The following is a 14,195-nucleotide window of genomic DNA, read 5'->3' on the forward strand; positions in this document are numbered from 1 at the left end:
AAGCTTAAACAAGAAGTTTAAGCTATAAAAAAGTAAGAGCTTCCTGAGGCTTTCAATGACATTGGAAGAACACACAAAGGAATTTCCTAAATCTGCTTCTGTCAGTGTCTAAGAACAGAATACAGTAACTGTCTTGAACATTTAGGGGACAGATCATCCAGAAAGCAAAAGATTACACATATGGTCTAGAGCTTTGGAAGTTGGAAGTTGTAGAGTTATGCTCAGAGGTTGGAGAATTCTGTTCAGAATGAAACAGCAGCTGTTCTGGAGAGCACAGAGATGACTTCTGTTTTTTTCCCCTTAAACATTTCCCTTTCTCCTTCTTTGAATTACAGATCTTGGGAAGTGGAGGCCAGGGGAGAATTATTTAACTTTTACTTTCTCTAGATACAGTCTTTCCCCTTTGGAAATGTCTGTTACTGTTTCAAAGGAAAAGAAGAAACAAGACTAAAGAAGGAGAGAGAGTAGCAATTGTAATATCTGTGCCAGGGCTTCAATCCTGATCAGAGAGAAAAAGAGTACACTCTGAGCCCCCAGGCATCCTGGGAGACAAGAAGCATCAGTTCTCTCAGTTTCCTGAGATATGAGACAATGAGTTAGGGGAATCAAAGAACTAAAAAATGCCAAAGAGGAAGAACACTCAAGGGCATATCTTAGAACCTGAACTGAACACAATATTCTGCATGTAACAAATGACAGTTAATTTTGCTACTTCTGGACACTATAACTATCTTTCTTCCTTCCCTTTATTTCTTTCTCTCTTCCTTTCTTCCCTTCCCTTCTGTCTTAGAATCAATACTAAGTATCCCTTACAAGGCAGAAGAGCATTGTGGAGTAGACAACTAGAGTTAAGTGACTTGTACAGGGTCACATAGCTAGGAAGTATCTGGGGTAAAATTTGAACCCAGGACCTCCCAACTCCAGGCCTGACTCTTGATCCACTGAGCCACTTAGCTGTCCCTGACACTATAACTATCTTAAAGTAGTCTAAAAATATGTTAGCTTCAAGCTAAAGAACAAAGTTCAGCTCAGTTAAAACTTTTTACCCAACATCTCTGGTCACCTGGGTATCTGCTGAGTGCCAGGCACTGTGCTAAGCTTTATAAATATTTTCTCATTTGATAACTTGATACTGAGGAAAAGGACATTTTCATGGTTGACTTGGCATGCTCCGGTGTCCAGAACAAATGCTTGAAGCATAGAAGGAATGAAACAAATGATTACAAAATGAACTTATGGCTTTGCAGCATAGTAGGCATTTGTCTGTGGGTTTGCCTATTAGAAAGGTGAGCTGATAGCTTTGTAGCCCAACTAACAGCCAAGGACTAGAAATGTCTTCTGTGGGTTTCTTCTATGGGTTGGAGGCTTTATCACAGATTCCTCAGTTCTCCAGTTGCTTTTCAGTGCTGGGTTGGGCCCCAGGTTCTATCAAAGCTAGCTCTGTACACATTTTCGTCTTTTTCATCAAAGCAGGACATAGATGTCTTTTAGCTCTGATGGTGATTGGTCAGATGGGTATTATAGGGATAAACAGAAGGAAAACTGGATCATTCTCTGTTCCTGTACACAGTAGCACTGCCCTGGAGGGAAACCATGGAGTAAAACATGGACTCAATGCTTTTCCTTAGGGTAGGACAGAAGAATAGCGTGATCTGTTAGGTAGAAATTCTGTTCTGGGACCTGGAATCCTAGGGACTGACTGGTCAGGCTTGCTTTCATGAGATTCTTCCTGTTCAGAGTCAGTACAATCAAGTTGTCTTACAATATATTTTGAGGGACTCCAGAAAAATACTCTACCCGAGTAAAAATATCTTTCCATGATGTCTTTTTTTTTTTAACCCCTACCTTCTGCCTAAGACAAAAAACTGGTAAGGGCTAGGCAGAGCACCTGAGGCCATATTTGAACCTAGGACCTCCCGTCTCTAGGCCTGGGTCTCAATCCACTGAGCTACCTAGCTACCTCCACCATGATGTCTTAAAATTTACTCAAATAAATGAGTGAGTATTTAACAGTAATCATTGTCTTATGCTCCTTTCATAAAATGCAATACATTTGGGTTGAAGACTCTGTGACTTAGTGGAAGAAACCCGGGACCAGAAGTGAGGACTGAAAGCCCTGGATATGAATCCTTGTTCAGCTATTTATTAACAAGGTGATCCTTGTCAAGTCATTTAACCACTGTCAGCCTATTTCCTCATCTGTAAAAGAGATAATAAATAATAGCATTTGCCTCACAGGGCTGCAGCTCTATGATCAAATAAGAGAACATATAATTATAATAATATATCAAATGGGATTATATATATAAAATACCTTGAAATTTTTGAAGTGCTAAGTCTTTGTTATTATTAATGATAATTCACACAAAATGAACACATTTTATTCCAAATACATAGGTCTAAATTTATCACTGATATTCTAAAATGATAGCTAAGAAGTCAGATAAGGACTAGCCTATAGATAAAATTCTGAACACATAGAAATGAGCCTTACCAGGCAGTCTTCCATGTGGTTCTGATCTATAGTACAGACATCCACTCTTAGGGTCTTCTGGTGTAGAGAGGGATAGGAGATGGATACCCAAAACATTTCATTGAACACAAGATTGTCAGAAGCTTCCAGGGGCCTTGTCCGGAACAGGCAAGGTGTGCTTTCAGAGCAAGGAAGGATAGCAACACGGACATTCCTGAAGGGAAACACAGGTTTGAGTTAACTCACATTTGAAGGGCTTTACTGAAGAGTTGACGTCACTACACTATTAGTTTTACTTTGTTACAAAAGAAATTTCAGGAATGAGAGTAATCCATAAAGTAATGTGAAAACAAAATATATCAATTAAAAAAATGAGTGCGAAGGAGGAGAAAAAAGTCAGTAGGCTTTTCAAACTAATTAACAAGGACAGAATGGAGAATGCATTTTGCTATTTCTGAATAGAGAACTGGACCTGGAGTCAGAGAGACTCATATTCCTGAATTCAAATCTGGCCTCAGACACTTACTAGCTGTGTGACCCTGGGCAAGTCAAGTCACTCTGTTTGCCTCAGTTTCCTCATCAGTAAAAATGAGCTAGAGAAAGAAAAGGCAATACACTCCATTATCATTGCCAAAAAATCCCCCCCAAACCCAAATGGGGTCATGCAAAGTCAGACATGACTGAAAAATGATTGAATAACAACAACCGAAAAGGCTCCATAGGGGTAACTAGGTGACTCAGTGGATAGAGAGCCAGGTCTGGAGATAGGAGGTCCTGGATTCAGATCTGGGCTCAAGACACTTCCTAGTTGTGTGACCCTGGGCAAAGTCACTTGACTCCAATTGCCTAGCCCTAACTGCTTTGGAACTCATACTTAGTATCAATTCTAGGACAGAAGTTTAAGATTTTTAGAAAAAGGTCTATATAAAATCTCCAGGAAACATAATCAAAATTTAAGGACAGGGGCAGCTGGGTAGCTCAGTGGATTGAGAGTCAGGCCTAGAGATGAGAGGTCCTAGGTCCAAATCCGGCCTCAGGCACTTCCCAGCTGTGTGACCCTGGGCAAGTCACTTGACCCCCATTGCCCACCCTTACCACTCTTCCACCTAGGAGCCAATACACAGAAGTTAAAGGTTTAAAAAAATTTTTTTAAGGACAGAATTGTCTGTTTCTCACTGATACTTATAACATTTGTTCCTCTTTATTTTGTTTCACAGAAGGCAAGGAGGAAAAGGTATGGACAATCTGGTGTGCAGGAAAAAAAGAAATGAGCCTTCCATAGAGCAAGGTGGTAAAAAAAAGGCTGGGAAATAGATCCATTTCTCAAGGAATTCCTAGAGATCCACTATTAGGTTGTCATTATTGATCAATCAATATGAATTTATTGAGTGCCTGTTTTGTGCCAAGCACTGTGTTAAGTGATGGGGATACAAAGAAAAAGACTAATAGTCCCTGCCCTCAAGGAGCTAACATTCTATTGAGGAGGCAACATACACAAGAAATAAATTTATATATATAGAGGAGAAGGCTACATATATATTTTTATGCACAGTAGCTTCTCCAACTGACTGCTTGTCATATGTTATGGAGGGGGGAAACTGGAGGGACGAATAAATATAGGAGAAGTACCCTGCTACAGAAAGGGCTGAGACTTCTGCATATTGACTTGTAGGAAACAATTATGAAGAGTCTAGGCCTACAGAGTACTTCATTTAAGAGACCTTGTTCCTTAAGGGCTTATCAAATGATGGAGAAGATGGAACAGGCTAAGGAGAATTCACATGTCTTCAGTTAGAGAAATCTAGCTGTCACTAGTCTAAGTTATGACTTCTTAAACTACCTAAAAAGGAAATATAGTCTTCTTCCTTACAAACTGAAGCCAATTAACACTAGAAAGGGATGTGTGTGTGTGTGTGTATGTGTGTGTGTAAACTAGCCCCACACTAAAAACAAAACAAAAAAATAATTGCCCCAGCCAAACCTAAAAATCTCCCAGAATAGTGCAGCAATTATAGGGCCTATCTAAAATGATAGGTCTGTCCTGTTTTTCAAAGAAAGCCTATTATACAGAAAAAAAAAGAATTAACATAAAAACAAGTCAGGGAGTGATTACTAAAAAAATTTTCAGCCTGTGGCTGAATGAGTCACCCTTTCTTTCCCTTGTTCCTATTCCAAATGTGCCTTTAAAAATGATTCGGTTGGGGGCAGCTAAGTGGCTCAGTGGATTGAGAGACAGGTCTAGAGATGGGAGGTCCTGGTTTCAAATTTGACCTCAGACATTTCCTAGCTGTGTGACTCTGGGCAGGTCACTTAACTCCTCATTGCCTAGCCCTTACCATTCTTTTGCCCTGGACCCAAAACACAGTATTGATTCTAAGATGGAAGGTAAAAGTTTAAAAAAAAAGATTCCATTTACCAAAATTTTATAGTATTATAAAATTATTAAATATTTCAATACATGTACATTTTTTAAGGATCCCATCTAGGGCAGACCTTTTTGCAAATTTAACATTATTAGGGAATTAGAATCAAATGGCAATCCTGAATCATAGTAATGTCCAATGCTACAAATATGTAAACAGTGCTTATGACACAAATGGAACCTCTGACACTGAAGGAAAAGTGTGTTTGGGAACCAATCATTTCATTCCTGGTAGAGGATGCCACGTGGGCCCCAAAGCTTACATACTTACACCTTCTGGTCTTGTTGCAACAACAGAGCAGCAAAGTTACTCAGCTGGATGATTAATATTGCAAATTGTTTATTCTTCTCATCATACCTGAAATGAAATGGGAAACATGTAGCACCTGTTATTAACAAAATGCTTCTTTAGTAGAAACAAGATGCTGCTGCTAATGGCTTAGGAACTGTTTTTGGAGAATTTTTCCTGCACTTGCACTTTGCTGTATTGTTAGATTATCAGAAAGCAACAGACCTGGACCATATTATCTTAGCTCCCCACAGACATGCCTTCACTGAGCTAAGATTTAATGTTATGCTTTCAATTTTTATAGAGGGGTTGCTATATCCTTCTATAAGAAATGCCTCTTTGAAGAATATTTCTTTCTGCCAAACCTGTAGCTAAAGACATTTTCCATTACTGTACCCAAAGTCCATTATATGGCCCCAATCAATGAATCCATTTACCTAGTATAATAGAAAGAGCAATAGTCTGGGAATCAGGAAAACTCAATTCTCCTTCTGCCTCTGCAATTGACTTACTTTGGACATGTCATTTAAACTCTGGGAGATTTCACTAAGGGGTTAGATTGGATTAGTAATCTCCTCAGTGGGAGCCAGGATCTCCTTGGGGAAACAGGGAGGGGATACCTTGCTCAAGAGTACCTTTAAGACCTTCTAAAGCTCTATGATTCTATAATTCTATGACTTCAATGTAAGAAAGAAGTTTTCCCTTTCAGAAGAATTTGTTTTCTTCCTTTTATCAAACAATGAGAACAAAATCCATTTTCTGCCTTAGCTGCCAGGAAATTCAGAGTTAATTTCAACTGTTGTAGCTCTTTCAGCTACCACAGATTGTTTTGGAAGGTGGGCACAATGTATGTAGGGATGCACATCTACAAGCATTTATATAACTAAGTGGGAGATACTGCTAGATTGAGTAGGTTCCAACTACTCTTCTCCACCACAGGAATCCACAGGGAAAGTCAGTGAGAATAATCTGAGAGCGCCCTCTGCTGCCAAGATTCTATCTACAGCAACAGCTCAGTGCATAGCCCATTCTGGAACGATCTGCGTCTTCACAGAAAAAAGTGTTTATTACAGACCAATTCTCACATGATTGAGGAGGTGAGCAACCGAAGAATAAAGCCAAAGACTTCAGAAAGCACACTAAGGGAGTTATTTACATGAGTTTACACAGTTGCTTTGACCAAGGCAATTCTGAGTATACAAACTTTGAAAACAGGGAAGACTTGGGCTCAAAAAGAGTAAAAGCCTCCTGGAATCAACTATAAAGAGAAGTTCTCCAATAAGATAGGTGTCACATAGGTTTCTCAAAACCATAGGTAAGGGATCAGGCTAGGGATGAAAGCTTCAAAGATTTGAAGCTACATCAAACTCTTCCAGGTATTACATAAATGGAAAGAACACTAGATTTAGAAGTTTGAGATCTAGGTTCCAGTTTTGTCTCTGGCATTTATTTTCCATATATCTTAGGCAAATCACTCAGTCTCTCTTCTTCCTCTTCTGTCAAAAGGAGATAATCATCCCTGTCCTACTTTCCACATAAGGTAGTTGTGGGAATCCCAGGAAAGAAACGTAAAAGCCCTTTGAAAAGTACAAATGTAAGGTGTGGAGGATATGGACAATTAATAGAAGATGTCTCAGAACTCAGCTTCCCTAGTCCTTTGTCTCCTTTCCCAGTCCTTACTTCAGAGCGATCTGAACTCTTGCAGCTCCTATGGCCTCCAACTCATCGCTGTCAAACACAGTGGCTTCTGATGTGCCCAGTCTGAAAAGCAACAAGGGGGGGGGGGGGGGAATCAAGGTTTAAAGCAGCTCCCATCAGGAAATATGAGGACAGTTATGTGCATTTCTAAATGAACCAGTAATGAGTAGTGGCTGAAAAATATTGGTACTATTTGAACATAATGGTATATTGTGGTGCAGTCAAAAATGAGGACTATGAGGAATTTGGAGAAAGAGGGAAAGCATCGTATTAAGTGATGTGGAGTGATATAAAATGCAGAGCAGAGCGTTCTGCACAATGGCTGACAACAATGGTCTGAACAAACTGGGAATGAAACAAAACACCCTTCCTCTTCAGAGAGGTGGGGGCATATGAAGGCAGAATGTTGACCTCACTGTCAGACCTGTTTACAACATTCCATGGCCTTTGCTTAACAAAAGGTGCTGTCTTTGTAACAAGGAGGGGTTCCAGTTAGAGGGTAGATGATTCTAGAAATGACTATAACAATAAAAGACATTCATAAGATGTATGTAAAAATAAAATATAAGTTGCAAATTAAAAAAATAACAATGAACATTGTAACTATTATGATCAGGCTTGGTTCTGAAGAAGAAATGAGAAAATAAACCTTCTTCACTTCTTTATAGAGGTGATAAAACTTGGGTGTGGAATATCGCCTATAGTATCAGTTACATTCGAAGTGGTGGTTTGTTTTGCTGAATTACCTTGCCTCCCCCTTTTCCCAACCCTCTCTCTTATTAATTTTCTAAGGGGTGCTTTTTTGTGGTAGGGAATATTATATGTAGAAATAAACCCCTTTTCCTTGTGCCTTCTTCTTTAGGTTTATCTATAATATCACCTGAGCCCTCATTCCAAGGGAAGACAAGCATTAGGCTTTAATGAATGGTTCTAGTGCTCAATTGTGAAAGAAAGGGATTTCTTCTTGATTTGAACTTGTTCTCTATGGCTCTGGCATATTTAAAATTGCCCCCAGATGAATGAGTGACCTCAGAGAGGTCACATTTCCCCTCATTTTCAGAGCCCTTAGCCTACTTCCTCTTCTAACAAACACATAGCTCTTGAAGCCTTGAAGACAGAGGACCAGATCAGGATCAGGGCTGCATCTTTGCACCATCATCATCACCGCTGTTAAAAACCCTGACAGTATATCTGGATGCCTGCAAAGACACAGTCCCTACCAGACTTGTACTGAACAACCTGAGGCAGAGAGACTACTGTCTCTCTACATGGAGTTTTACCTCTGCCCAGAAGCCTCGTACACACCACTGTCTCCTGCCACTGACTCATCTGATACTGCTGCTGATACACAGGCCACTTTCAGGACTGGTCCTCTGGCCACGTTTGAACCTGATTGAGGAGGAAGAGGAGAGAAATCAATCAATCAATAAGTAGTTATCATATGCATAATATGTACCAGATACTATGAGGGGTGCTAGGTAATCAAAGACAAAAAGGTTACAGTCTTTGCCTTCAAGGAGCTCAGGTTGAGGAAAGATCCTATAGAAGTGACACGTATCCCCAAGAAAGTCAAATCAAATTAAAAATAATTCCCATATGGCCTCTGAGAGGCAGTATGATATAACAGAAAGAGATTTGGACTTGGAGTTGAGAGACATCTGTATTTGAATCCCAGCTCTGACTCAGACCAGCATCATGATCTTTCTCCTGGCAAAGACAGAATTTCCTTATCTATAGGGTTAGAGACTGGTCCTGGGATTTCACTGATATCAGGAGTTCCCAGAAGAGGAAGTTCCCTCTATCAATGTAGGCCAACACCTTCTGGGCAATTTAAGGATCAGAGAAAGTTGCCCAGAGCACTGAAACACTAACTGGTTTGAGAAAGATCACACTGTCATCATATGACTGAAGACTTGTACCTAGGTTTTGTTCATTTTGAGGGAAGCTTTCTGCCTACCATTCCATGCTTCCTCATGCTTTTTTACCTAATAAAATGGAGTTAATAACATTTATACTCTCTCTCCTATAATAACATATATACCTCCCTCACTTGGTTGTTGTGAGCAAAGTGCTTTATATATTTTAAAGTATGTAAAATAATGAGGTAAAAACCTTGATACTTATCACATCAATCTTGAGGGAGAGGAATTTTTGGAGGGGATTCCTGTTCCTCCCTTCCCATTTCCCTTTTCATTTAAAAAAAAAAAAACAATCTGGGCCTAGTTTTCATTTTTGTCTTTGTATGACAGCACCTAGGATAATGCTTTGCATAGAGTTCTCCCTTAACCAAACTTTCCTAGACTACCCTTTCCAAAGATCTTAATTAAAGAATGACTTTTTTTTTTTTTAAAATACTTGTCCTAATATCTTGCACCAGAACAGCAACAATCAAATTCTTGGGGATAGCAAAAAGTGGTCCACTGGATCTATTCTATTGTCTAATCTAGGCCTTTTTCTTCCCTGATTCTTTCAAGTTCCCCACCACCACCAGGTCACCTGGGACAGTCTAATCTCCTTGACCTTGGCCTGGTAATTAGAATGAATGCTGAATACCAGCTGTGTCTGTCTAACATTCGTATCAGTATCCCAGGATGACAGTGTGTCTTTGGCAGAGAGGGGAGTGATCAATCACAGTGCCTGCTGGGATGAGAAGGCCTGTGATGAAGCTAAGAAACATCTTTCCAAAGTTGCTATCCATGAAGGCACTATATTTTTGTTGTTCAGCTGTTTCTGTCTCTTTATAACCCCATCTGGGATTTCCTTGGCAAACCTTGGCCAAGATACTGGAGCGATTTGCCATTTCCTTCTCTGGTTCATTTTACAGATGAAGAAAATGAGGGCAACAGGGTTAAATGACTTGCCCAGGGTTACGCAGCTAATAAGTGTCAGAGATAAGATTCAAACTCAGGACCTAGTGCTCTATCCACTGTGCAACCTGAAGACAGTGCATTGTATAGATTTCCCTTATTTTTACTCCCTCTCGCCCGTGGTAATTATAGTTCTGAGTCCTGAGTCTCCCATGCTCAGTCATACTGGAGGGATCAGAGCAGGCACTAGAAAGGTCTTCCCCTTCTCCTCTAAACCACTTAGGGAGATTACTCTGTCTGCTGACTGAACAGCGGTACTAATCACTTAACCTGCTTAGCCGTTGAGCACCAAGCTCCTGCCATCAGCCCTAATGGCATTGGCAGAGTACCTCCCCATAAGAACATCCACAGGAAGAGAAGAAAAGCCATGCTCAAACCAGTGATTCATTAAGCCCTGCATTCTCCCTGACAGTGACTCCAAGGAAGTTTGTGGATGAACATCAGAACCCCCTTTTACGATGTTGATTTCCAATGAATGTATCCTGGACATATTTTTAACTTAATTGAATAATGCCAGCATAGTAGGGGGTTCCTTTTCTTTGTCATGGACCCCTTAGGCATGTACTCAGAATAATGTCCTTAAATGCATAAAATTCACAGGTACCCAGAGAAATTATATTGCAATAGTTATCAAAATAACAGGGGCAGATAGGTAGTAGAATGGACAGAGCCTCAAGCTTGGAGTCAGGAGGACCCGGTTTCAAATTTGGCTTCAGATACTTCCTAGCTGTGTGTCTCTGGGCAAGTTACTTAACCCCAGTTGTATAGCCCATGCCACTCTGACACTAATACAGAAGGTAAGGGTTTAAAAAGCAACAACAACAAAAACAGACAACTAAGTTTACAAACCCTACGTTAAGAACATTTGCATGATGGAATTTATATCTGCAGATTTGTCTAGATCCTGCCTTACCCTCTTCATATCTTCAGTCTGGACTGCCTCACAGGGTAAAAGATTTTCTTCAGTTTACCACCTGCTGTGTTAAAGAAGTACTTGCTTTTTATTTATCCTAAGATTCTCTCTTTTAAGCAGTAAGGGGTATACTCTGCTCACATCCATCTAGCTGCTTCAGACACAGGGCCAGTGGGCAGCAATGATGTTCCTGCTTATTGCTCAGATTAAATGCCTAGAATTCACTCACCAGGGCTCCCTGTTACTGGTATAGCCTTTCCTTACTCTTCCCTATTCTCCTCACACCATAGAATGCCATTATCCAAAGTGGATTCATTTGGGCCCAGTGGTAATTGGACCTACATTTGCCTATGTTTCTGGGGTTATGTTTGCTTTGAGAACAAGATAGAGCTCTGGTTTCTTCAGGTTTTATCCTAGAAGCAGGCAGATTCCTTTGTAGATAGAGAATCTCTGGGGAGATATGTTCCCTAAGAGCTGGGACCACCATCTGTTCTTTACCTTGAATCCTACACCCCTAGTATAGGACTAGAGACACCTCGAGGGAGTTCAGTAAGTTTTTTGTGGGCTGACAGACATTCTTTCTTTGGTTCTGATGTTCAAGCACTATACTAGGGTTAGTTGGGCTAGTACCAAAGGCCTGAGAAATATTCCTTGAGAATATATAGATCTTAACCTGGAGTATACAGACCCTCAAAAGGTCTTTGGATAGATTCCAGTGTATCCAGGAACAAGGATAGGGAAAAAAAAAATTCTTTTTTCTTTATAATGGGTTTCCTTTGTAAGCCAATGGATTTTATTTTGTATATTTAAAAGCTATAGTCTGAGAAGGGGAACATAGGTTCCCACAGACTGCCAAAGAGGTCCATGACACAAAAAGATTAAGCATGCTTGGTATGGATGAACCCTCTTACGTCAGTGCTTATGCAGTAACTAAGGACTGCCATGCTCAGCCAAAGGGTAGGCTTGGGGGCAGCTTGACTCTTGGCCCCTTTTTCAAGGGCTCAAAGCCATGAGCATGGGCAGAGTTTGGGGGCAACTTACAGATGCCGTGGGTTTCTGAGTAACTAGGGACAAGGGAGTATAAAATCTATTAGGTTATAATAATATAAACTTCAGATAAACTTCATTATTTGATTGCAACTCTACTTTCTTATAGAAAAGAGGGAGGAGAAAGACCTCATTTCTTCTTCTTGAGGCAGAACCTGGCTCTGGTTTTCCAAATGATTCTAGCTGAGCTTGCAGGAAAGATAATAAAGATTATAATAAAGATAATAAATACTGGTCTGAGAAGACCAGTAGGTCAAGGTAGAACCCATATACTTCAGCTAAGTTCTGGAGCATTGAGGTCCCATTTCTGCCCTTTTTCAGAATTAGCAGTGTGTCTCTATGTGGAAGCCTATGAGAAGAACTCTACCTTGACAAATTTGCTTGTCCTCCACTCCAGTTTCCTCCATTCGGTAACCATTTCCAGTGCTGCTACCAAGGGTTAGCTCAGAAAAGTTTATATTCAGCTCAGGATCTTCAAAGTCCAAGGGGCTCAGGAAAGCATCTCCTGCTAAGAGGGGATCAATGACCAGAGGGGAGCAGGGTGGAGATGGGGAGGACAGAGAGGATCGAGGGGAGAGTGAGGTCATGGACTTGGGAGTGCCAGACAGAGATCGAAGTGCCTGAAGGCGGCTGGCTGCCTCAGCTTTCTGAGTCTTTACCACTTCATTCTCATGGATTGTGGTGATATAGCCTGAGGGCCGGAAGCCAGTGGCCCCCTCCATCAGCAGGAATTCCACTTTGCTCTGGAGCTCTGAATCCAGCTGGTCCAATGGATCATAGTAGAGATCAGTCAAGCTGGCTGAGGTGGAAGAGTCCAAGCTAGATGCTGCTAGGGAACCTCTGCTGGATGCCAGCGAGCCAGGGCTACTGCCAGAGGACAGGGACTGCATGCTGCTGGAGAGGCTGCATGAAGGACAACAGAAAAACACTCACCATGATCACCAGACAAGTCTGTGAATGACACCAAGACTCATCTGAGGCTCTAGGCCCTCCGTTTTCTGATGTCTGGGTTCAAACTGGAGATGGTCAACCAGACCATTAGCAAAGACTCACCTTTTCAGCTGGATATGAAGACTTGCAACTAGCCTGGTTGTCTCTTCTAGTTCTCGAACCAGTTGATTTCTTTTGCTATTTAGCTTCAGCCTATTGGGATGCACAGATGAGAAAGCAGTAAAATGAAGTGTTAACATACCCCTCTGCTGTCCTCACAAAATAATAACTCTTATTTCCAGAGACTTAAAGATTTATAGAGAGATTTTTTAAACAATAACACTTCTAAGACCTGATATTCAATTGATATGTGGAGCTCTTCGGTGTAAAGATTTCTTCTCGGCAAGAGGTTAAGTGACTTCATCAGGGTCACAGTATATGCCATGGGCAAGACTTGAACTTTCCTTACTCTGAGGCCAGCCTTTTACCCACCATACCATATTGCCTCTCAATAGTCAGAATTACTTTCCATAGCCATACAGTTAGAAGGTATCAAAATGGGGAGTCTAACCCAGCTCTCTTCACTCCAAGAGAAGCGTTCTTTCCATTTTATTTCTCACTGCCTTGCAAAAAGGAGAAAAAGAAGCCCCACCCCCATCCCTAACTAGTCTCTCTCATCTCCATCTCTCTTTCTCTCTATCATTCTTTCTGTTCCTATCTATCTCTATCTGTTTCTGCCTCTCTTTTTGATGCTAAAGTATCTGTAGGATTCCAAATCCATAGAGTAGCAAGATGTAAACTCTGTTCTTGAAGGTTCATCCATAAAATAGAAGAATCTTCTAGCTTCCTACCTAACTTAGAACAAAGATTAAGGCACTCTTTCCAGTTCTATGAAAACAAAAACAGCCCCAAATTTCCATCCAACCCTCTTAAAGTCAATTCAGATGGGCTCTCCAGCCTCTATTCATCTCAGGGTTTGCAGTTTTTTTTTTTTTTAACCCTTCTCCAATTAGGTCCACTACCAGTTTCTGGAAGTTTGGTTAGGAAGGGCCATTCTAAAATCAAGCAAACACAGTTTCATTGTCCTGAGTAGAAATGAAACTCTCCTCTGCCTGTGACAGTCTATTGTTTTCCACTACATGCAAAGCTGCATCTGCTCTGAGGAAAACCCCAGTAATTAAAAAATACTGAGGGAACATAGTCTACTGCTTCTTGTCAAGAGTACAGCCTGCTACTGGGTCTGGAGGCACTGCTGTCATCTGCTGCCATCTGTGCTACTGAGGGCCTCCCTCCCCTTGGTGCCCCCAGTTGTCTGATCACTAGGCCCCTGTCACAGACTGGATATATGCTGGGGAACACGGACTGGAGCTCAGCCCCTGAGAAGGGGCTAACATTGATGAACCTGTTCAGCTTCTCAGTGTTAAGGGAAACAAAACCAACAAATCCCAGCAAAACCAAGCCTCAAAGAGCAGACCACAGAATGAAACAAAACAAAAAAGAACAAAGCTTGCTATATAGAAAACCCCATAGAGAGGTGGAGGGTATTGGGGAAACAA

The 14,195-nt window shown here is 41.0% G+C and overlaps 1 protein-coding gene across 1 annotated transcript in view; it reads right to left on the reverse strand.

The window, feature by feature from the left end:
- WWC1 (WW and C2 domain containing 1) overlaps positions 1-14,195 on the reverse strand; it is a 158,771-nt gene that overhangs the window by 25,124 nt on the left and 119,452 nt on the right. The window contains exons 10-15 of the mRNA XM_044664459.1: positions 12,763-12,852; positions 12,077-12,612; positions 8,163-8,271; positions 6,865-6,945; positions 5,167-5,253; positions 2,495-2,687 (exon numbers count right to left, since the gene is read on the reverse strand). Of these exons, the coding sequence (XP_044520394.1) occupies positions 2,495-2,687; positions 5,167-5,253; positions 6,865-6,945; positions 8,163-8,271; positions 12,077-12,612; positions 12,763-12,852 (1,096 nt within the window). The remainder of the gene's footprint in view (positions 1-2,494; positions 2,688-5,166; positions 5,254-6,864; positions 6,946-8,162; positions 8,272-12,076; positions 12,613-12,762; positions 12,853-14,195) is intronic.

Source organism: Gracilinanus agilis, chromosome 2 (assembly GCF_016433145.1).
Source record: "Gracilinanus agilis isolate LMUSP501 chromosome 2, AgileGrace, whole genome shotgun sequence".
Lineage (NCBI taxonomy): Eukaryota > Metazoa > Chordata > Mammalia > Didelphimorphia > Didelphidae > Gracilinanus > Gracilinanus agilis.